General features: G+C 32.8%; 4 protein-coding genes across 16 annotated transcripts; 2 read left to right on the forward strand and 2 right to left on the reverse strand.

Moving 5' to 3' along the window:
• Positions 1-2608: 2608 nt before the first annotated feature.
• LOC116846214 (cytochrome P450 6A1-like) lies at positions 2609-9623 on the reverse strand. Of its 10 annotated transcripts, none has more exons than XM_032819837.1 (7): positions 8436-8498; positions 4729-4907; positions 4523-4548; positions 3760-4282; positions 3291-3512; positions 2890-3135; positions 2609-2804 (listed from the first exon to the last, which is right to left on the reverse strand). In XM_032819837.1, exons 2-7 carry the CDS (start codon positions 4853-4855, stop codon positions 2632-2634), a joined length of 1317 nt encoding a protein of 438 aa, XP_032675728.1. In that variant the 5' UTR covers positions 4856-4907; positions 8436-8498; the 3' UTR covers positions 2609-2631. The 10 variants fall into 10 exon arrangements, with proteins under 10 accessions (XP_032675728.1, XP_032675720.1, XP_032675695.1 ...); XM_032819829.1 differs by having other exon boundaries at positions 3760-4083; positions 4195-4282; positions 4523-4907; XM_032819804.1 differs by lacking the exon at positions 8436-8498 and adding an exon at positions 9576-9623 and having other exon boundaries at positions 4523-4907.
• A 2577-nt stretch (positions 9624-12200) lies between these two features.
• On the forward strand, positions 12201-16457 carry LOC116846786 (pre-mRNA-splicing factor 38B-like). Of its 2 annotated transcripts, none has more exons than XM_032821068.1 (6): positions 12201-12684; positions 13283-13566; positions 14432-14595; positions 15004-15468; positions 15683-15919; positions 16106-16457. In XM_032821068.1, the coding sequence occupies exons 1-6, from the start codon at positions 12654-12656 to the stop codon at positions 16170-16172; spliced, it is 1248 nt and encodes a 415-aa protein (XP_032676959.1). In that variant the 5' UTR covers positions 12201-12653; the 3' UTR covers positions 16173-16457. The 2 variants fall into 2 exon arrangements, with proteins under 2 accessions (XP_032676959.1, XP_032676966.1); XM_032821075.1 differs by having other exon boundaries at positions 12202-12684; positions 14444-14595.
• Positions 16458-17196: 739 nt separating this feature from the next.
• LOC116846322 (zinc finger CCCH domain-containing protein 3) lies at positions 17197-22261 on the forward strand. 2 transcript variants are annotated; one of them, XM_032820016.1, is made up of 7 exons: positions 17197-17599; positions 18561-19420; positions 19492-19580; positions 19663-19822; positions 19912-20070; positions 20152-20347; positions 20607-22261. In XM_032820016.1, exons 2-7 carry the CDS (start codon positions 18603-18605, stop codon positions 21063-21065), a joined length of 1881 nt encoding a protein of 626 aa, XP_032675907.1. In that variant the 5' UTR covers positions 17197-17599; positions 18561-18602; the 3' UTR covers positions 21066-22261. The 2 variants fall into 2 exon arrangements, with proteins under 2 accessions (XP_032675907.1, XP_032675914.1); XM_032820023.1 differs by lacking the exon at positions 17197-17599 and adding an exon at positions 17610-17837.
• A 271-nt stretch (positions 22262-22532) lies between these two features.
• Positions 22533-24641, reverse strand: LOC116846336 (LETM1 domain-containing protein 1). Of its 2 annotated transcripts, none has more exons than XM_032820045.1 (3): positions 23388-24641; positions 23159-23305; positions 22533-23037 (listed from the first exon to the last, which is right to left on the reverse strand). In XM_032820045.1, the coding sequence occupies exons 1-3, from the start codon at positions 24114-24116 to the stop codon at positions 22858-22860; spliced, it is 1056 nt and encodes a 351-aa protein (XP_032675936.1). In that variant the 5' UTR covers positions 24117-24641; the 3' UTR covers positions 22533-22857. The 2 variants fall into 2 exon arrangements, with proteins under 2 accessions (XP_032675936.1, XP_032675927.1); XM_032820036.1 differs by having other exon boundaries at positions 23159-23308; positions 23388-24633.
• Positions 24642-25615: the final 974 nt, after the last annotated feature.

Below are 25615 nucleotides of genomic sequence, written 5' to 3' on the forward strand. Positions count from 1 at the left end.
TCTCAAAAACTACTGGTCCGTTTGAAATGAAGTATTAGACTTTTTTGTATATCTCGTCAAGCTCTACAAAAAAGCCTTATACCACTTTTCTAACAAATGGCCCGTTTACGAGATATACCACTTTGAATAAATGTACAAAAAAAAAGGTCGCTCTTCCAGAATGCTTCTCTCAACGAGTACACACCATTGATGTAAACATATCACTCAAGATTCACTCTCACCACTCATTCTCTCGAAAACGGACCAAAATATCAAAAATAATTCAATCTCATTTTTCTCAAAAACTACTGATCCGTTTGGAATGAAGTATTAGACTTTTTTGTAGATCTCATCAAGCTCTACAAAAAAGCCTTATAACACTTTCCAAACGAACCACACGTTTCCAAGATATTTGACCTTGAACATTCAGACACCCTTTTCTGACTTTCACATGAGAGATACAGGGTTGGTCTCCATAAGCAAACTTGTAGCACTCCTCAAGCTCCACACATTTGGTCCTATAGCACGACCCTGTATCTCTTACCGTTTACGAGATATATGCAATTGAAGATCTAAAACTAGGTATTCCCACAACTTTTATATTTTACATTATTTTGAAACTGCACCCCTATATTCTCAACCTTCATTCAATACTCTACAACTTCACCAAAAAAAAAAAAACCGGCAAACCTATAACCTAATCTGACGATCGAACGGCACGCGATGATTCCAATGACTCCAACAATGTTCTTACAATTTATAAAAAAAAAAAAAACAAGTTATAAAATGTATACTTATAGTATTCACAGTATATTATAACGTACCTAGTAAATATACGCGTTGATTCGTCTATCTATTTTATTTAATATCTCTAAAATTTATAAAGGAAAGTTACCAAAAGCGACATAAGCCTCCCAAAGCGACATATCTCTATATCTCAAATATTAAATGTTGTATTTTAATGAAACTAATATAAACATAATCCGTTTTATCATAAAAATTTAAGTCATAAAAAAAATCATACTTGATATATTTCTTGTTCCTTTATATGCTAAATTAGCAAATATCGAGTTTTAGAAATTCATAAGTTTTATTTCTTCGATTTTTATTGACAAATTACGTAGAGTAAATAGTGATAATTATCATTTTGTTCAATATTAAATTCTTCTACATGCATTTGGCTTTTGTAAAAATATCTTTTGAATATTTTCACCTTCATCAATGTATAACTTAAAAAATTTTATGAGAATGTGTCTTAAAATAACAAACCTACAGTATACGATAGGTGCGGTACTCTATAACTAACATGACTTAATTATTAACCTCCCATGGTGACGTGACATTTGTTTATTTTAAAGTTTAAATTTATTTAGTTTAAAAAAAATATAACATGTAAAATATGTGAGAAAATAAAAAAGATGAAAAAAGTTATGTATTTATTTAATTATATTTCCCTTTTGTAACATTATATTTTGAATAAATGAATAATATTCAACCATTAAACGCATTAATGAACTATTTATTATCAAATTGTATCATATATGCTACATGTTATATAAATTCCAATAGGTATTTCGCTTTTGGCACCTATTTTCTTTGACCTTCATTTTTTGCGTTTTACGAAAACATTTTTTGTTTTAAATATAGAAACAATTTCAGTAAAAATGTGATATTATCTGATAGGACGTACTTCCTACATGTATATATATTTACATTTATATTTTGAGCTTTATATTAAGACATAACGTCCAAAAACAAAGTGGTATGTCGCTTTTGGTGCTTTTACTCTATAGTTTTTACAAAATGACTTCGACCATTCCTTCCAGTTTAATCCAGTTTTTCGAATAATCTGACACTTGTATCTTTGTAATATTATAATTAAAACGAAGTCTAAAAAAAAAGAACTGACGTCTACTTAAAATAAATTTTTTATGCAAAACGCGCGCAATAGCGATTACGAGCCAAAATTTACAAGGCAGTAGAGCACTCGTTACTTTTATATAAAAGAAAAAAATCTTTACGTTTTAGTAAAAAAAAAAAACGACCTAAAATGTATTAATTTATAAATTTATAAATTTTATTAATTTATAAATTTATAAATGTTATTAATGAATAAATTAAGTATAATTTATTAATAAAATATTAAGAAATTTATAGAAAGAAAAGAATATTATAGTAAAATTACTGTGATATATCGTATTAAGGGGTATGGCCAGGATAGCAGGTCTTAAAATATCAGTAAACAAATATCCTGTGTATCTCAAGTCAAATCTTTAGTAAAAATGAAAACATTTTTACGCGTAAAGCAAAAGATACATATTAGACATCGATTCAATATCGAATAGACATCTAGAGAGATTATAAATAACCAAAAAAATAAAATCCCGAAATTTTATCGAAAACTATCTTTTAATATTTAATATATATTATGAATGGATTCTAAAACATTAAAATTTACTCAAAATAGAAGACGTCTAAATTGCCATTTTTCTAGACCTGCATTTAGACTAGACATAACTTAGATTTCTCCGACATCGATTAAATGTCGAATCGACGTCAGCGTTCTCGCTGGCAAAATTTGATGTCACACAGTGAAATGTATAATTATATTATTTATTTCAATCGCAGTATAGTGTATTGTATAAACTTAAATTAAACTCCATTAATCTTGATTATTTTCAAATATATGCCACCCTTTGGCGTTAATAGAAACGCTTTAGGATCATTTGTGTATGGTATTTGTGATTTCTCGCAAATTTCAATATTATAGTTTCGTAATATTTTTATGAGTCCAATTTTAGTCTGGTAAACAGCAAAGCGTGAACCTATAAATAATAAAAAACTATTAAACATACGATTGATCTACTTTTGTGTTGAAAAAAAGTACTTCGAGAATCTATCTCGTCATACCGATGCATTTCCTGGGCCCATCGCCAAAAGGAAGATAAAACATCGCATTCCTGGTTACTTCCTCTTTGAATCTCTCTGGATCGAAAACGTTCGGATTCGGATAAATATTTGGATCTCGTTGAATCGCATAAACTGGTATCCATATGGGTTGGCCTTTCGGTATATTAATTTTAATACTATCAAAAGTATAACTCGATGTCGATTGCCTCATTAAAAACGTTGCTGGTGGATATTTTCGTAAAGTTTCTACATATAAAATATAAATAATAATGAGAAATAAGTCATTAAAATGTATATATAAAATAAAAGTAATTTGACTCATCAAAGCTGTCGTGTGTTAAATAATAACAGCATATGTACATACTTCCTCTTTAAATTCCCTTTCTCTCGAGAGAACATACCTTTGAAAACTTTGTCCAAGTAGTCCATCTTTTTTATATTGTCGTACGTTAATACACCATCGTTCTTTGCATACTCTTGATTAATTTCTTCACGTAGTGTGTCCTGTATTTTATGATTCTGCGCCAATTCATAAAGTGCATTGGTCATAGTCGTCGATGAAGTTTCAAAACCGGCGAGAAAAAATATGAATGCTTGAGAAGCGATCAGACTGTCAGTCAGTTCTGAAATGTATCATCTTTCCTCCATTAATTCAGAAGATTATAACATTTTATGAACAGCACAATGTTTACACAGTTACGAAAATTGCAAATTTGAATAACTAAGAAGGAATAAATTGAAGAAGATTGCTCATTGTCAAACTGAAACAAACTGATTTAATTCTGTTTGTTCATAGAAATATTTCTTATCCGTCCGGTTTCAAGAAGTACAAAAAAAAATAAATGTTCTGTGAATAATCGGGGTATTTACCAATGTCGATTTCGTGCGGATGACTTTTTAATTCACGTAATGTATCAACGAAATCGTGTCTAACGATATTATTTTTTTCTCTATAATCGATATTCTCCATGACAATGCGTGTGAAGAACTTGGTGACCTTCGTTTGTGGTAGAATGTAACCAAGAATATCGAAAAGCCATGGCGTTGATTGTTTGATCCTAAGTCGTATCAAATTGTACCATTTTGGAGTAAATGCTTCTCTTCCCATTTGGAGAAATTCGCTATCCACGTCCGATAGAGAATTCGTATCAAGACCGAAAGCACAGCTACCGATAACATCTGTTGTGTATCTGGCTGTCAAATCACGGCATTCTATGGGCTCGTTCCTGCTCGCCAATTCTTCCACATATCGTTCCAAATGTTCGGAGCATTCTAATATTAGAGGAAACATTTCCTTCAGCTTACCAGATGTGAAAACAGGCGACAGCTTTGTCCTTAAAGGTCTCCACCTTTTCTGCTCCAAAGCGACTAGGTGTTGCGACAGGGGATCGGCCTAAAAAAAATTTTTGATTTCAAATATGGATCTTGCATATATACACATACACTTGCGCGCATACACTTGTTACATTACAAAAATTTTCTCTGAGGTATCGTAAACTTCACGAGTTGTGATCATTCTCACCACCTAATATATGCTGTTGAAATTCTCATAACATTTGACGCAGAAGAACTCTCATCAGACGTTCCATTTGCATTTATAATGAATATATTGCATGATTACTAAAAGCAATACCTTCTCATGAGTAGTAAATCCTCTCTCTGCAAAGTTGGAGAAATCTTTGATAAGAATATCCTTGATTAAATCTGGATCTTTCACGATAAGAACAGGTGTCCTTCTGACGAATATACCAATCATGGGCTTATCTTTATAGATATTATATATTTCCATCAAATAATCGCACATGGCCTTTCTGCCAAACATAACATCTCTAACATTACCAAACAGTACCACTGGCTGTGGACCACTGATGCCACGTGACTTCCAAAAGTCAAAGATTGATATCAAGTAGTAATAAAAAGCAACAATTACAACAACAATGCCACATATTGTTTCCAAAGATCCCATAGCCTCGTTCTAGTTTTTCACTTTGTTGGTCGTTGATAAGAGATGATGTTTACTAGAAAAATAATACTCAAATAAAAATTGTGTAAAAGTTAACTTAATAAAAATTGTGTAAAAGTTAACTTAATAAAAATTAATATTCTTTATTAAAATGCGAAGAGAGAAATACAAGTTTATGAATCCGTTGAATCATATTATACGCGTTCATATGCCATTTCTTTTGTAATATTATTTTGACGTGCATCATACTTGAGATAAAAATAACTTTTGCAAAATATTACATCATTCAAGATGAATGTCATTTATTATCAGGTAAATTGTTTTGCTGTCCCATTATTGTTAGGTTATGGCTACGTCTTATTTGAGGTCTATTCTTTTTAGCTTGCGAAGTAGCCACATATAATATAATTTCAAATAATTCAACTGTGGTACCTATTGACGATAGAAGGCAATTTATTTAAAGTTTATCTTATATAATTTGTAATTCGATTCAATTTTTTATATTAAAGATCGTTATTACTGAGGTAATATTTTGTATATTATCTGTGGTCACGTTAATTTTTTTTTTATAATAGAGTTTCAATTTGATTCATTATCTAATCTTTAATTATTCTGGTTTTCTTGTCAGCAAAATTACGAAATTTCGTAATTCTTTGGGAATATTCCCACATATATTCATAGAATATTCTATGCATGATTTAATCTTCGATCGAGAAATATTCTACACGGGGAAAAAAGTTTGTTAGAAAAGTTGTTAAATAAAAAGGAAGATCTTTAATCCTAAAATATTTGTTGTGGTGGCTAATGTGACTCTAGTTATTGCAATGGTGTTTTCCATAATGGTGTGCCATTAATGTACCATTTAATTAATTCCAGTTATAATTTGCTTGGAAAAAATCGCTGACTCCAGTGGGACTCGAATCTGAGACTTTTAATTCTTGAGGAACTCGCCTTACCTGCTGAGCCACTGCTATTAACTGATGAGAACGACTATTATGATAGTACATAAGCCGTTTGCTTTGAGAGTTTATTCACTTTCAAAGTATTCTTTATTAATGTACCGAATTTAGTACAGAGTAAAAATTTTCAATTAACTCCTTCAAACTTTTTAATATATAAAAATGGTTGTATCCCGTACCATATATGCTTACAAGATTATTTTCCGAATATTCGAATATACAAGGTTTCTTGAATATTTGAAAAATCATTTTCGTCGAATATTCCATAAAACGTATTAACATAATATTATTCAATTATAAATATTCCAGGTTAAATTACAGAGAAGATTCATATTCCTATAATGATATTGGAATATTCATTTCATAATATTCGTATAAGACGATTTATAGGTCTTTCCACGAATATTATGTGCTGGCTGGATATATAAGATTATTTTTCGAATATTCCAATATACAACATTTTTTAATATTTCAAAAATTACATTCGGGTAATATTTCCTACAGAATACATATTATTTAATTACAAATATTCCAAGTACCATTACAGAGAAGATTTATATTCCTATAACAATATTAGAATATTTATTTCAAAATATCCCTCTAGAACGATTATAATATTTTCCGGTATATTCTGGGATAATCTGTGTTGGCTGGGACTTTAAATGTTTGATTAATGTAATACAAATCAATGTAATATTAAATCAATATTAAATAAACGTTTCTTTAAATATTATTTTAAACGTTTTATTTAATGTCAAATAAGCATTAAATAAATGTTATATAAATGTTTAATAAATATTAATTAAATATTATTTTTACAATAAACTGTACAATGTAATATCAATAAAAAATAAATATTTAAAAAATGTTTAAAAAACATTGTCTACTAATTGGGTAGAAATGTAATTGTCATAGAAAATAAATTTTTGTACAGGAAAAATAATATTTAATAACCTTATAAACGAATTTTCCTGTAATAATGAATTATCTTTCATAGTTTTTCTATACCCTTACGCAAAAAACCTTCAAATTTTGGTGTAAACACCCAAAAACTGGGGATAACACTTAAATTTGAGTATTAACACTCAAAACTGAGGATTTTTTCGTATCTTTTTCGTAGGTAGCAATACTAAAGTTTACATATACACATCAGCTCATCAAGTGTCACTTATAATACTCGTATTATAAAAATGCCACTATTGGCATTTGTAGTCTCACTTCTGACATTATTGGTGTCACTAATAATATCACTGGCTAATACTAATAGTGTCACTATCAGCATTAATAGTGTTACAATTAGTAATATTAATAGGCGATTTTTGGCGATCGTTTGGTACATGTATCTGGTTGTCATTGGCCTAATTTACATTAAACATTTAATATATGTACTAAATATCTGTATACATGTCCAAAATATAATTCTAGAGACGTCGCAGAGATATCTGGATATCTCTGGAAGATCTTTTGAATATTTGTGCTGTATAAATTTTAATATATATATTAAATGTTTGATGTAAACTTGCCCAATAACAACCTGGTACATGTACATGTACCAAACGAACGCCAAAAATCGCCTAATGTCACTACTAGAGTCACTACCCACATAGCACAAAAATATTAAAGCAATATTAAATATGACATTAGGGAAAATATTTGAGTAACATTTGTAAATGTGAGAAGAATATTATTCTGATCTTAAAATGTTACTTTCCGGAACATTAAAGAAATGATGCAACCAAATATTAATACAAGGTTGGTCAATATTACATTTAATGTTGCTTTGTGCTGAAAATAATATTACTTTTAATACCATAAAATGTCAGGATAATATTAAAAAAAAGGAAAAGAAAATGTATATCCTTTATATATTTCATTTTTATTGAAAATTATGATAAAATATAAGAAAGAGGAACAAAATCATAAAGAACATATAATACTTTCCATATATAAACATTATATGCATTAAACATTATATGCATTAAACATATAATGCCACGCTGAAAAACGTTAATCATAATAACTAAGATTTAATTCAATAATATGTTCAACTAAATTGTTTGGTGAATATAACTACCCACATAACACGTAATATATATAATATCACAGTAATATTTCCGTAATATTTTTGCGATATTACAATATTACGGAAATATTACTGTGATATAATATAATATTACGTGCTATGTGGATAAATATTTAGTCAATATGAACAAATGTTGTAATTATATATATATATATATATATATATATATATATATATATATATATTTATTTTATTATATATATTTGTTGTGCATACTTCGATCTTCGTATATGTCTTCTCTGCGCATCCTCGAATAATATGCGCATGATATAAATTTCATTATATAAAAATATTATATTTATATATGCATTCAAAATCAATACAATCTTAGCAGGCAATGTTACATCAATATAGTACATGTTGCTTTCACGTTAAATTTTCATACATACATTTGATATATTACTGTAATATGATATTGCTATTACAAAAATGTAACTATTTTGCTACGTTACCCCAATATTTTAGTAATATTAACATTGCTACTCTATAATATCGGACATTAATATAACATTACATTGACATTCAATAAAATATAACTTACTGCAAATATTCTGGCAACATTCTAACAATAATAACGTTGACTTTTGTGCTATGTGGGTAACAGTACCACTATTAACATTAATAGTGTCACTATCAGCACTAATAGTGTAACTAACAATGTCACTATTGGCACTAATAGTGACACTACTAGCACTGCTAGTGAAACTATTAGTGACACTATTACCACTAATAGTACTTTTTTTGTAAGGGCCAGCCTACGACTTCTATTGTATTATAGACCTCGCTTAAGCGTTCATACAAATTTTAAAAGCGTATATACTCTCAGAAAATTCTCATCGAATCGTTTATAAAGAGTTTTATTTCGCCAGGACGTCTCATGTTAATCAATTGTTCTCAATTATTTAACTTTACTTTAACAATTTTTTAAAACCTTACCTATTTCTATTTTTTCTTTGACGGCTTCTTTCGATAACGCACATGCAATAATAATAATGGAAGAATTATTGATTACTTGAGAGAAGAATGGAAAATATAATACTCGAAAATCGTACCCCTCCTTCGTCATATACTAACTGCAAGTTCTCTACACAGTATCTACATAAATGCTCAGTCTACGTATATATGTCGTTCTGGTGGAAAAAAGGTGATTGCGTCAATAAATGTATCGGAAAAGCGTAATCGGAAAACACTTAGCATTCAACAAAAAATACTACAAATAGTTGTTAAACTGCTTTCTCTAGGTTACTTTCACTATGGTTACCTAACTACTTTCTCTGATGGGTACTTATTACAAACCCAGATAGCACAAAATATTTATAAAATATTTACAAAATATTTATAAAATATTTACAAAATATTTATAAAATATTTACAAAATATTTATAAGATTTATTTGAATATTTTATAAATATTTACCAAAATATTTCTTAAATATTTTTATGATCTTAGCATCAATATATATATATATATATATATATATATATATATATATATATATAATGTGTGTGTGTCATAAATATTTATCATAAATATTATAAAAATATTTATTAAAATATATACATTTATATACTTTTTTCTCTTTTCTAAACTTTTTTTAAATATATATGTCCTTAGTTTTCACTTTATATTGTTTCACACGTTACTTAATTTAAGTTAAATTTTACTTCGAAAATTTGCTTACCATTGCTGAGATTCGAATTTGAGACCTCTGATTCTTGAGTCATTCACCTTACCTACTGCGCCACTATCACTTTGAGAGACGCTTTGTATTGTATATAGTACATTCATGTACAAAAACAAATGATTTATTTAAAAGCAGAGAATAGAGATATTTTAAATGTATGTTTGAAAAGTATGTAAAAAGTATATTTAAAAAATATTTATTTGTTTCAAAAGTAAATAAAATACAAATAAATCATTTTGTAAATTTAAAAAATTGTTTTCTGATAATAAAAGAAACTTTAATTTGAAACACAAAATGATACTTTTAATATTAGAAAATAACTTATTTAGATTTATAAAATGATTTACTTGTACTTTATTTACTTTTAAAACAAGCAAATATTTATTTAAATTTAGTTTTTACATAAAAAAATTAATTTTCTTCTTGTAAAAAAATCATTTTTTCAAGAAAGGACCCCGCACAAATCTTATGGAAATTGAATTTCGATCGAATTAGCTAAAGATTTGATATGTTGTAAATCTTGTCGTCCTGATAAAAAGTCTCCACAGGTACAATCCCCTGCAATGAACCGTTTGACCTCTACGAGGCGTTATTTTTCAAAACAGGCTAATACTACAATATCTTATTTCCAACGGGTACGGTGCATTCCTACATTATTTATACTTTTTATGTATTTTTTTAAGTAAAAAGTTATAAGAATATTATTGACTTTATTGTTTCTTACAAAAAAGTTATAAAGATATGGAGGTCAATAACTTGATTTTAGAAATTTAAATCAATGCTGTGTTGCTTTATGTCTAAGGCGGGAAAAAAAATGAACACAATCATAGGGTGCATGCAAAGAACCGCTTTATTTATATTGAGTAGGCCGTGAGTTGTGAGAGGCGAGGGGACTCACAATAATCAAGCACCCCAATTAGTGAGAGGCGAAAGGATTCACAATAATCAAGCATTCTAACTTTTGAGAAGCAATAAGTCAATATAACTTTCCTTTTTATCATTATAACTTTTTACTTAAAAAAATATATAGAAAGTACAAATAATGATGTGGAAATGCACCGTACTCGTTGAAAATAAGATATTGTAGTATTATGGCTTCTGCACACAGAACGCGGTAATCATAATAAATAAATCTTAGTTCCTTTTGCCCTGATTTGCTAATTAAATATTACTCTACTCTCCGAGTAGGGTTTCTGAACGCAGCCCATGACTATGTAAAGGTAAATTTTATATATATTAATATTATTTAAAAAATATTATAGAGAAAAATATGGGTGCTTTCCAATTGCAATATCCCTAGACACTTTCATGCACACGGCGACATAAGTTGCATTCCAATTGTCGTAATCATCGACACAACACTATACATCCGTACTCAGCTCGAGGGTTACTAGTCGGCTGTGTAAACTAGTGTTTTCTAATGAAAATTAAAGTTAATAAGCGTAGCGGCTTGAAAAGAGACTGGCATTTGCGACGTGAAGTATATCTTTTTTATTATTTAGATTTTATTATTTATTATTAAAAAATACCAAAATATAAGCACAGTTGAAAAATAATCCTAACCCTATCCGACATACGTACACATTGGCTGCGTTCCGAAATTCACTGCCAGTATTGAAATTCTATAGTATACGTGACATGAACTATAGAATTTCAGTACTGGCAGTGAATTTCGGAACGCAGCCATTAGTACACACTTTGTGCATTTCTGTGTACATATGTGTCAAGATGTGTTAAGCAATTAAAATACCCTATATAACTTATATATAGAATATAATAAGTTTTGTTTTTATACTAATATTGTGGAATTGTATGAAATCGTATTTTCATAACTTATGGCTCCTGCACATAGAACGCGGTAATGCTTGCCGCGCGGCGGAAGTTCGCCAATCAATAGTTAGCCAATCAATATGCTGCTTTCCGTAATAACCTTCTAACTCTTACGGAAAAACGACATATTGATTGGCTGTCGCGTGGACTTTTGCCGCGCGACAAGCATTAGGGCTATCGCACACAAATTGACATAACTGCATATACATAGCATAAGACCGTATGTACCAATAAGCATCGAGTATTAAGTCGCCATATTGGTGTTCGATGCTTAATATTCGATGCTCATTGGTCCATACGATCTTATGCTATGCATATGCAGTTATGTCAATTTGTGTGCGATAGCCCTAATACTCGATGCTCATTGGTACATACGGTCTTATGCTATGCATATGCAGTTATGTCAATTTGTGTGCGATAGCCCTTACCGCGTCCTGTGTGCAGGAGCCATTATTGTAATACAGTATCTATATCTCAGACAGCACGCAATATTTACAAAATATTTTAGAAATACAGACATTAAATATTTTATAAATATTCTAATGTCCAATATTTTCAGGTATAAAGAAGATTATGATAAATATTTTTAAAGGTCGTTCTACATTAGTTGCAAGCCGATCGCAAGCAGACGTAATTCTTATTGCGACAGCCAATCGGAAGTATCAATGGTGCTATTGACGCTTCTGATTGGCTGTCGCAACAAGAGTTGCAATCGACTTGCAACTAATGTAGAACGACTTTACGTAATTGTAGAATAGCCTTTACGGCTACGGCAATTTGTGTATAAAAACCCTAATGTATAAAAGTGTCGAAAGTGCAAGCAACGTGAACAAACGTATCATTAAAAAGTACATGAAAAAAGTAAACGAATTTGCTATAAGATCACCGGTCAAAACTTAGTTGTTCACTTTTGTCATTTTTACTACGGTTTGTTATTATACAATTGACTCCTACTTGTCGCGTTTCTAAATGCATCGAAACTGATTTCCCTCCCCCCTTTTGACACACGTAGCGTGTACGTTCGTCTTTTGTCGTACGTAATATTGCTTGTACAAAGCTTTCTTCTTTTTTTTCTTCTTTTATTACATGTTGTCATCGATTTTCACAACTTTTTCGGAAATTTGCTTCCCCGTTCGATCTACACTCCACTTATAATAGAAAATCTGAAAGAGCAGAGTGTATATTTGACGGCACGACGGATGTAGAGACTCGACGCGAGTCTCCTCGTAACAGATTGTCTGAAAGATGCAAATGCAAGATACCGAAGGCGCCGATGGTAAGTAAACGTATGCTTACATTGTTCACGCGCTGACAATGTTTAGTTTACGATCGTTGATCACGTTGACTAGTTGCTTTGAAATTGTTGATCATAGACTTCCTTTTGCCAAGTGACATAACCTCTATATTAACCATTTCCAAATTAACAGTTTTTCGAACTTTAATATTCTGTCGGTTTTAATAAAATTACAACATAAATAATCATAACATTCGTGTCTTACTTGTGTCGTAATTGATGAATTGGGCTTATAGTTCCGACAAGTTCCGATTCTCGTAAAGTTTGCTGAAAATATCACAAGCGATCCTGAAAAAGAACTTGTGAAAATATGTTGTCTTTATGCGAACGAATTTATTGAAATAATGACGTTCGCAAAGTTACGTATAGTGAACATGGCACAATTTGGACTGTGACATGTATCGCGGAGGTTAATATATTTAGAATAACGTGTGATCGAAAACACCTTTCGATCTATATGTAACTTGATTTAATTACTTTTTGTTACTTCTAGTGGCAGAACTATTCGTTTTTTTTTCTTATTTTTGAAAAATATTTATTTTGTTATCAAGCTAGAAGTGCATATGAATCTTTGTTTCAGGTTCACCATGGAATAATTCAAGTGGCTGCGAGGAAGATCGCAGGCCACTTCAAAAAGAAGGCAAGAAATCAAATGTGTTACCGCTATGGGGCAATGAGAGGACTATGAATTTAAATCCTTTGATACTAACCAACATACAGTCGTCGCACTATTTCAAGGTGAATCTGTATGAACTTAAGACCTATCATGAGGTAATTGACGAGATCTACTACAAGGTATCGCATCTGGAGCCCTGGGAAAAGGGCAGCAGGAAGACTGCGGGTCAGACTGGCATGTGTGGAGGCGTGAGTATGTTTTCTTAGAGAAACAGCATCCAATTTTTATTTCTCTTTGCCTCTTCTCTTTCTGCACCTTCATTCTTTTTTCTCTTTATCATTAATGAGTTTGTTGGAAATGTGAGAGGCTTGAGAGATACAGTACCCGCACATTGCACAGACGTGTCATATTTGCACTGAAAAATATTCATACAGCGCACTAGCCGACAATCTGGATGATGTGAATCACAGTGATATCACTGGGCGAATTTTACACATTTTGATGTATCGATCCTCAATAGATGAATCTTTCGCTTTTGCCGGCCATCCTTTTCTTTCCGTACCATTAATTGCTAAGGCATAAATAATTTGATATTATGTTCCTCTGTAAAAATTCAATTTACTGTAAAAAGTGGATGATTCGTCGAATTAAAGAGCTGTCAAGTATGGTGCCACCGAAAAGTTTACATGTGAAACGCGTGAGGTCGCGGCAGCACGCGACATCCAAGTTGACAAGGTACATCAATGTAGAGCCAATAGACTCTAAAAACATATTCCCATATATATATATATATATATATATATATATATATATATATATATATATATATATATACACACACACACACACACACACACACACACATACATACATACACACACACACACACATACACACATATCCATCATGTGTCAAGATATTGATTACCATTGTGGTCGAACATTTTAGGGATTCGAGCACCAACGGCGAGCAGGATATATCTCTTGCTCGCTTCCTCTCTTTTTCACTTAACACAATCACCATCTTACTTATTGCAGAGTAGCATGTATTCGGTCCATATATTGTATGTTAACACGAATGTAACTTAACTGACTGAGGGGGGTGTAAATTTAGCGGTTCATGCAGGTGCGAGGCGTAGGCGCAGGAGGCATCGTTTCCACGGCTTATTGCCTATTGTATAAACTCTTCACACTGAGGCTGACCAGAAAGCAATTGAACGGGCTTATTAATCATCCAGACTCGCCGTATATCCGCGCCTTGGGATTTATGTACATTAGGTGAGTCTAGTTTGTCACAATAGGTAAAGACAACCGCACGCGCATTACTCTCCTCTCCTCTCCCTCCCTCCCTCTCTCCTCTCCTCTCTCTTCCCCGAAATGAATTTATAAAAACAACAGAAAACGACCCAAGTCGTTCGAGAATTCCTGTTTTTTTAATGAAAAAATTGCGTGAATCGTCAATTAACGATCGTCAAAGAACTCCAACATTTTTGCTTAAAGAAAATTTTAAATCGATTAGAAGATTAAGATTACGACATTCTGTCATGGGACATCTGGATTGAACTGTAGCGCCAGTGTTAACGAAAAGTTACAAATATTCTTCGGAATCTTCATTTGTTTCGATGTAATCTAAGTGGTACATGCGTAACATATATTCGAGTCAAAATAAACTGTTGATCACAATAGATACACACAGCCGCCGGCAGACTTATTCAGCTGGTACAGCGACTACTTGGATGACGACGAAGAGTTGGACGTGAAAGCTGGCGGCGGACAAACCATGAAGATGGGCGATATCCTCAAGCAGTTCCTTACCAAACTCGAATGGTTCTCTACATTATTCCCACGAATACCTGTGCCAATCCAAAAGGATTTGGAGTTACGGCTGGCGGAGCGTTTCCCACAACAGACGGTGAACGCGCGTAATGCCAAACCACCAATCACGCTTAATAGTTCGCACGGCAAGTACGGCAATAGTGTAGGAAGTTGCGGTGGGCGAAAGGACAACGGCAACATGACGGCAACGCGCAATCAGCAGCAACATCAACAGCATCAGCAGCAGCACCATCAACAGCAGCAGCAACCCCGACACATTCCCGACAGCGAAGCTCAGTGGGGCGAGGCGGAGCGTACGAGCCACTGGCGTGCCAGGTGCGTCCACGTGGTACGAATACAACGATCACGTATTAATACAATTCGTCTGGACAGTTTCCTAACGATTGCGACGAAGTTTAGAAAACGCTGTCTCTAATAGATTTTTACCGACTTGGCGAGACGAGATCGATTAATCTTTTCGCGAATGTAGATCGAGTCTCGCTGAGTCGAGACAACTGACATACTTCCGTTCGGACGTGTCTCTTTCCAGATCCGATGAGGATCGTAAGGACAAGCACCGGGAGCGTGATCGGGAGCGAGAAAGACAACGAGAACGCGATCGAGACAGAGCTCGCGAACGGGAAAGAGAGAGAGAGAGGCACTGCCGAAGATCTGACAGTCGCGACAGAAATAGAAGGCAAAGGGATTATAGAAGCCGCAGCAGAGACAAGTTGCATAGAGATCGGAGTAGAGATCGTCATCGCGACAGAGATCGACATCGAGACAGGTGAAGGGGCGACTAAACATGCGAGATTCGTTCGCTTTGACTGTTTCGATATGTTATACTTGCTATTACCTAATAATTATATCGCGAGCCATTGCTACTTACGTTTGAAAAATACGTGCGCTCATGATATATTCTACATTCTTCGCCATTTTATACACGTGGAAGATAAGCATGTTAATCTTTCAGGAGAGGATCACCGTACGATTATGCCGCGGAGTTGGCTCGTGAGCGTGAAAGACAACGAAGAGAATGAGCAAGACTCACTACATATACCGTGTACATATACGGACGTAATTATTTGTACAAGCGTGTAACTATGGGAATTGAGAGCAACAATGAACTAGAACCGAGCCATACCACTTTTCATCATTATCATCATCGTCATCGACAGAACGTCATCGTCATCATCACTTTCACCTCCGTGTGTATAACGTACGCTCTCACTGGAAAACTTACTTTGGGGCGATGTGTAACCTTAAATCCGATTTGTCACGCGATGTAGTTTACATGTTTTTATAAAATAAATTCATCGCCGACACGCTCTTGTCAATGTCTTTGGCCGATCCTATATGTTTTACATTGTAGTCTGATGTCGAAACACATGCAGTCGATGGTCCAATGAGAATTTATTTTCCAAAGACAAGTTCTCATTTTTCACGCTTTTCCGTGGTGTATCCTCCGCCCGAAATTTCCGCGGTTTCGTACGCGGTATATCCTCCGCCCGAAATTTCTTCAATTCGGGAGATGCTTGCAAGTATGTGTGTATATGTATACACAATTGGCTGTTCTTTTCTAGCTGCACTGCTGAACTGGTGCAATAAGTTAAAATGAGAAAAAAATATATATTTATCTCATTCTAACTTATTACACCAGTTCAGCAGTGCAGCTAAAAAGAACAGACCAATATTTATCAATATAATGCGTTGCACTGATTATTTAATCGTTACCGATTCTAAGAGCGAGATTATAGCTATCAATTCGGTTGTCTGAGCCCCTGGGCACATTAATCTCTATGACAATGATCTTGCGGATTTTCTTGCATCGCAAGCAATACTGCGAAGAAGTACAAGTTCTGTTATCCAATATGAAAGTTGTTATTTTTTCTCTAATTTCTGCTCAACAATTTTGAAACATTACAAACAGATCTCATATTCTAAATTGGAGCAAGCTGTATCATACGGGTGTATATCAGTTGGACACAGTCCAATCACAAGTCGCTGTTCCAAGGGACCCTACAAATGTCTCTAATCATACGGTGCTGTAATTGGCTGTGTCCAAATGCACCGTGCCAAGTGCACCGCTCCCTACAACTGTTGTGTCTGCTGAACGTGCCCATTATCGAATAATCGAGAAGAATTTCCAGTTGCTTGCGTTTATGTAAAATAATATTATTTGTCGGATGTTTAAGGCTGGATATTGAGAAAGAAAGAGAGAATAAGAGAATATTAGATATTTGATCGTTTAGCGAATAATTTGTTAAAAAGTTTATAATCATAATAATCTATCGTGGAAGGTGACTTATTAAAAATATGTACATTCGTTATTTAAACAATTGGTTTTAATCGCTTAGGAAATAATAAACGTGTCAATTGCGAAGCTCTTGTGTCCCCGACTCAGCTACCATACTTGATGACGTCAGGAAACAGTTCATATGTGCTGTTGTAACATACGCTCCAATAGGTTAGTTTCATTTTTCTCAATGTTTTTAGCGTACGTTTAACATTTGAGTTTTTAATTAATTGTTAAAAAAGGTTTAATCTATTTCTGGAAACAATTTTAAGAGAGGAGATATTCCGTTTTGATTCATAGATTAAATCTTGACTATTGTGAAAATGTTTACAAGATCTTAGTATCTACTGTCCTTGATTTTCTCTAGTAATACTGACACTAGTAGCAAACAAAACTAAGTTTAAGCTATGTGCGTCTATTAATTATTAGTTTTAGTCTATTCATTATTAGTTATCATTAGAAGCAGTCAAACTAAATAGGATCTTGAACTAAACAGAAAGATCTTGCAAATATAAAACTTTGACTATATCCTTATTGTAATTTTAAAGTTTGACTCCTCACTGATGTTAATTTTCTGTATGTTTTATCTGATTGTACTGTAGAATAATGGCATATTTTTTTCTTATTTGGTGACTAGGCCACCATGTCTTTAGTCTTTTCTGAAGATATTTAGTGGCATTCGCGACACACTGTCCTTTTCTTCTAATTTCTTTTCTCTTAATCTTTTCCAATTCTTTATTCCTAAATGTTCCTTAGAAACAACCTTGAGGCATTCTCCCAAAAAAATCACAGATTATGTCCAAACAAGTTCGAACACATGCCATAGCTGCTAAATCAGAATTTAGAATAATGGCACATATACTGAAAGAGGTTAATTTTGTACACAAGAAAGAATAATCTGTTATGTCACATAAGAACCAGTTTTAAAAATTTCTCTTTATATCCATAGACCAGTATCAAAAGTCTTAAAACTAGGATGGAATTTCTGAAATCTTCTGTTTTTAATTTACAAGCTTTTTTCTATAGTTCAAGCTCTTATTTGCTCCAAGATATGCAGATATTTTTCTGTTAACAGATTAGATTGTTTACTGGATTAACTATCTTGTATTGATTAACTATCTTGTAATTGTAGGACTGGCAAGACTAACAAGAGAGAACTTTGTAAACAACTAAGATGAATAGTCCAAATAGAAGCTACAAGTATGTCAAGCCAAAAACTGGCAGAAATTTAGTACCTGGATTTTCTTCGAATTCTAAAATATTTCCTAAAGCACCAATTGAAAGTACACATATAGAACCTCAGTCACTTACTGCAAATGTTTATATTAACCCAAATTTTAAGCTGCAAAATCCAGCAATGCATATCAATCCAAAAATTCATCCTAAGCCTTCGATACACGTTAATCCAAAAATGGTTCATGATATTGCCAGTTCAAATCAAAATTTACAAAGTAACGCAGTGGGTACAATGAAGATAAATACTAATAGTAATATTACACAAACAAATATCAAAAGATCTATATATGTTAATCCAACATTACTAAAGGGTTTGTCTTCTTCCGATTTTAATTTTAATGAGGTACATAGAAGAGAGCTACCTACTTGCTCAAAGATGTCCGTTAAAAATATGTATTATCGGAAAGTTACTCCAAAAAAAACTGTTTGCGACCCTAGCGTTGTGCTCTTATCGCGCAGCAAGCTTGTTAGAATAACTGACGCTACAAATAAGTCATCAGGAATTTCTACAGCATCCCAATATAGGTTACGAAAACCTACAAGTTTAACAGAGAAAAAACCTGGTACTATCACGCAAAAGATCGTAAAAGCTACATCTTTAGTGAATAATGCATTGCAACGAACAGACATGAGGCATAATATACCAAAATTAGATATTGATAAATCTAAAGTGACTAAATATAAAATAGATAGGACTATATTACATGCACCGAGAATTAAGAGAGATCAGAGTCCTGTGAAAAGAAGTAAAGTTATGTAAGTATAGTTTGTAACAAAATTATTGTGCAGATTACGAGATACACAATTAATATATGTTTATGTTAAAGAAACAACACAGTAGGATTGGTTACGATCGGCGGTATCGTATATAGATCTTCCAAAAATAGATTAATCCGAAGAAGCTGCTTGTTGAAACGTGTGTATGCCACTATCTTCAACATCTTAACTTTTTAATACATACATATATATACATATTACACAAATTTATGGGAATTTAGGAAAACGATCGACAAATGGAGACGACGATAAACTTATTGCTACTAAAAAGCCACGAAACAACAAAGAAATTCTGAATTGTACATTAGAAATGAACACTACTGGTAAAACAAGACGTGTTTCCTATATATCACCCAAAACTATTCATAAAAATAATATCAGGTGAATACTACACTTTGAATTGGACAACATAAAAATATTATCAGAGATTCTACATAAATGTATTAATCGGTCGGTTCTTCTTTCGACAGCAACAAAGTGAAGCAGAGAAGCATTCAAATTTTACGAAATAAAATGCGCAAGAATAATCAGCCCTGTTTGATTTTTCAACGATTTGGGTATTGCCAAAATTACAAGAATGGAGTGTGCCCCAAACAACACGATAAGAAACAAGTGTCAATTTGCAAAAAGTAAGTATACGATGTCTGCAATTAATAATTAAAAACATGACTTTAAAATCGGTGCAGAGATTTAATATTCTCAATCTCTAGATTTTTGCAGGGAAAATGTCTTTTAAACAAATGCCCATTATCGCACGACGTCGGACCTGAAAAAATGCCTACATGCAAATATTTTCTTGATGGTTGCTGTACGAGAGACGCCTGTCCATACCTTCATGTTAAAGTATCTTCGAATACTTCAATTTGCATAGACTTCTTACAAGGATATTGTGCCAAGGGAAACGAGGTAACACGTTAACTTTATTCCAGTCGAAATCAGTCACGTTTTCGAGTTGAAAATTTAGTAGCTATCCTCTCTTTGCTTGTCAGTTACTTTTGTCTTACGGACATATCATTTTGTCGATTATATACACGCGTGCAGTATATTTTTATATATTTTTAATACAATTTTCTAATATAATGATATATTTTTGTGCACATCTTCCTTTTTATACTTTTTAATAATGAACATTAATGTTGGTATCGGGTTGTTCTGGCTTTAACAGTGCCAGCGACGTCACGAATACCTGTGTCCTGAGTTCGATAAGACGGGGAACTGTAGCAAAGGTAAGTACTGCGCTTATCCTCATAAATCACATTCATCTAATGTCGAGGATAATACTAAATATTTGACCAAAAGTATGCGCGATGTAAAAAAATATCAAACTACATCCGTTGCTAAAGTCGATATCGAGACCTCAAATCTGGAATGTAGATTGAGATATTACGAAACAACTGATAATTCTACCGACTCTCTCGAAAAGAAGAAAGAAAATATTTTAAAGGAGCTGCAAATTATGAAAACTACCTTAAGTAATGCTCTGACTAGCGATGTGGCGAGTCAGACGCAAATTAACAAAACGAACGAGTCTATGATCAAAGAAGACGAATGTAAAACAATGACTAATATTATTAAATATCGGGCACCCATCGGCTTGTTACCCGCTTATATCCCTATCAATTGATGTCCGTGTAATTTTAGAGAATATATATATTCGATTTAAACCAACTAAAATTATAGAAATTAAATCAATGTGGTGTTTTAACGAGAATACCTGTACTTACGTTTCAAGATTTTATTTTTTAAGAACACGTTATATATTGGACAATTTTTCACGCAATATTTTTAAAAAGCTAAATTGTGTCGATTGTTCTGTATTTATTGAATAATATATGCGTTTATACCAATTGATGCTTGTACCTATGTGAAAATTAATAATTAAAATAGAACGTGTAATATAAATATGAATACACACGCGCGCATACAAATTAAATAATTTCTTAACTCACATAATGCTCATAAACACCTTTTTATCGACAAAAAAAGGGCTATTGTCTGTGATAATTATTACACAACATATTTCACCAGAATGTCTCTAATTATCTATCATTACACAGGCATTTACACACACACACACACACACACACACACATATATATATATATATATATATATATATATATATATATATCATTAACCCTTAATTTACATTTTTTATATAATAGAAACAATTTACGATGATATATTTGAACGAAGTAATAATAAATAATAATAATAAAAATTTTTCAATACATAAAATAATCTATATATATATCTACATAATCTTAATATTATTATTAAGATATTTTTGAGCTTTTTTATACTCATATTATGTATTTTTCTTTCTTTTTCTTTCTCTCTCTTTCTTTCTATGCATATCGTATAGTCGCGTATCGAGTTTTTATCAATTTAAAATAAAAGTTTTTCCTTTCAAGATTTGGAAACATACACTAAATACATCTGTTAAACGTTTACGGAATACTTTATTTTGTCGAAAGTAACTTTTCAGTTAGTCATAATCTGATTTCCTGTTTGCTCTGATCATTGGACAAATTGATAGTAACATTGGTTAAACAAACATACTTTGATCAATGAAATGTACATAATTAAACTCCGTACATTTTCTTTAATGAAAAAAATATGTATTTTCTTTCTTCTTTTGTATATACATATAAATTTGAACATTGTATTTCAACTGCATCATGTAAATCCAATTGTATTATGTACAAAAAGTTAAAATTATATTTTATACAATGTTATATACATAATATGCGATATTTAAATAAGAATTGGTTGTACTTGACACATATATATTTCAATAAATATTTAAATAAATAAGAACATATTTATTTCTTTGGTGTCATGCTAAATAAAAAGACCAGTGTGTTACTTTTACAAAAGTAACACTATGAAGTTTTTGTTGGTATAAAAGTCTGAAGAATTGCAAATTTATTTTATATATGTATGAATATATATACGTTAAATTTTTCTTATATAAAGTAACAATATATAGAGAGACAAACTTGTTACACACATACTCTCACTGAGAAGTATATAGAACTTGTAGAAATTACATGTGAATTCTGTATGTAATACATTTATCGACTCTACATTAAAAATCATCAATATAAAGTATTTATTTGCAAATTTGTAATATACATTACTTATATGTATTTAAAAATAAAGTTAATATCTTAATAAATGATACTAGTAATACAGAATTTCAACGAAGAAGCGAGTGTTAAAATGCTAGAAACACTAATGCTGAAGTGTGACAACTTCTTAAAGTAAGATGACTGATATTCTGCAAAAAGTATCACTTTGTTAAATTTTAATCGATAGTTTCTTGAACCAATCCAGTTTTTGAAAACACAAGATATGCTAAGTGTTAAAATTGATAAAAACTTCTCCATACACTTCTTTTTCTTCCATTTTCCTTATTTATATATAAGAATCCAGTTTGTTGAATGATTGTAAGCTAGTAAAATTGGACTATGTAGTAACAAAGATATATTCTTCTGATCAACAGATGCTGATACTGTCAACCATTGCTCTAGCCAACTTCTCATACTTTCTATGGACATATTTGCAGGATTTACACCTCTAAAAGATAATGCCTGAAAAATACATCAATAATGAAATAACGCATTAGCCCATACTATACACGAAACAAAGTTTACTTGAGAGTTAAAAAAGAGAAATCCACTTTATTCTATATATTTTACAAAAAGTATCTACCCATCGCATTGCATCACTAGACATCGCTTTTACTCCTCCCTCTCGTATTATGGCACGATCCATTCGTAATATTAGCATACCTCTCTCCATCAATCTTTTCCTCTTGAAGAGTCTCCAAGAGCACATACCATGTATTGCTAATAATTCCTTCTACACAAAATACTTTATGTTTTTAAGGAAACATGTAGAGATGTATGCACTTAGAAATAATGAGGACTGTTTAGCTTACCATATGTTTCCTTTTGAGAGCATTTAGAGAATATGGTGGGCCAGAAAAAAGCACAGAGCAGGCTATAATATCCTTGGTTGTTGGATGTGTACCACTACCCAGACAAGCTATAGCATCTCTCCATTTTACCTTGAGTGTTGGATCGCCGATGGTCTTGAGTTCCGCTTGTATACACCTGAACAATGGTCTGTTGTGCCTCAGTCTCCTCTTGTGATCGTGCAGCATGAAGTCAAGCTTTTGTTGCAGCGTCCAGAAATGGGACGTCAGTAGATAGCGCGGGAAGTAAAGGGCTAAAGGAAAAATAACGTAATTCGTAAACGGTACAGCCGACAGCAGAAACAACGGCGACAGTTTCCTCAGGTCTCTCGGCATTGTGTGCATCAACTGCAGTTCCTCCCTCGTCAAGCTGTTAGTGCCGTTCGACCCTTGCTTCTTTATCGCGTAGACGAACCTTTTCAAGTCCGCGTACACGTCTCTGCTGCCGACGCTGAACACGCGATACACATGCATTGTGCGCGGGAATTTTTGATCCAGCGTATGCTCGTAGTTCTTGATGTAATCCATGTACCTGTCAAACCAGTATTTCTTTAGGTTAGCCACTTTGTCAGTTTGTTTGTCTAGTCCTTTTTCGGTCTTCACGAGACTTCGTTGCATCGGTATACGTTTTATCAGACGCTCCAATACGATCGTATTCTCTCGCATGAGTGTCCTGCATGCTGTCTTGTACATTTTGGGTATCCTCTATCGACAATAAAGAATGAAACATACAAGGGGTAAGCTGGAGAAAACTCTTCGAGATTTTGGCAGATACAGAACACAAAACTTTCAATATATATTTCAATGTATTCTAATTTTATATATCGACAATCCCTTGTGCTTATCGCATCGACCTGATGCGATAGAAAAGCCTAAGAGAGCGGTCACGCCGGCATTTTGATATCGCTTTGCATGACTGGCTTCATACGCCATCTTTCTATGTCTATTTTTAAATTGAAATAACTTCTCGCTACTCATTTACTGACAAAATCTTCGTTTAGTGCGTGTCCTTGTAGAATTTTTATGTTCATAATTTTTATGATTGAGAAGCAGTGCCGTGCATGAGTTTGCGATCTCTGTTCACATCGATATATAGAATTATTTGTATTTTTGGGACGATTTTCGAGAACTACGCCTACTTTTTTTTCTATCGTCTTTCCTATTCGTCCTTTGAGCGTAGTACGATTGGCAGTCAGTTTTAGGACAGTCGACTTCGCAAGGGTGCCATTATATGAAGCGCGGAAACGCGGAAGACAAAATCTTACTAGATTTCCGTGTTCTGCAAATTGAATCATTTCTTCCCGTACGTTGAAAAAGCGGAAAAGCGGAAAGCCCAAAACTTTTCTCTATTGTCTTTTCATCCAAGGAACCAAGGTATGAATTCCAAAAAAATATCAGGTCCGAACGTGTTTGAACACGACTTAATGTAACGGCAGTTAGATTGAACAACTTGTGATAACTTGTGACAATGGATTTTTCCGCGCTTGTTCCGCGACTTTATTTCTCCTTATATTACATGGAGCACAATTTGCGCGGAAAAGCGGAAGGGTTTAGTGACAAATAAACATCTGTATTCATTTTTTAAAATTGTATTAACTTAATCTACTGCAATTTTTACTAATATGTTTATCTTTTCAGCTTATCTGTTGAATACAAACATTTTAATTAATAGATACCGTTAAAAATTAATATTTTATAATTCCCCATTTCCGCTTAAAATATGCCTCATGGCTCCTGTACACAGGACGCGGTAATGCTTGCCGCGCGGTGGAAGTTCGCGCAACAGCCAATGAATATGCTGCTTTCCGTAATAATCTTGTAGTTCTTACGGAAAAACAACATATTGATTGGCTGTCGCGCGGCAAGCATTACCGCGTCCTGTGTGCAGGAGCCATATGTCGATAGTTAAGTGGACTAAACTAACCAACCAAACGCTACCGTGGTCACGAAACAAAAAAACGCCTAAGTAATCCCGGTAGAGAGCTCGAGTATTGTTGTTGTTGTAGCTATGGTCGTGAAACTAAGGCTGATATTTCACGTGTCGTACGACAAGCTTTTTGGATACGTTCATTGGTTGACGAACAGAGAACCTAGAAATACTCTATTCGCCAACCAATAAACGTATCCGAAAAGCTTGTCGTACGACACGTAAAATATCAGCCTAAAGGGACGTCTACATTGAAAGTAAATAG

Source organism: Odontomachus brunneus, unplaced genomic scaffold, assembly GCF_010583005.1.
Source record: "Odontomachus brunneus isolate Ranch 3 - 2012 unplaced genomic scaffold, Obru_v1 Obru_scaffold_004, whole genome shotgun sequence".
Taxonomy (NCBI): Eukaryota; Metazoa; Arthropoda; class Insecta; order Hymenoptera; family Formicidae; genus Odontomachus; species Odontomachus brunneus.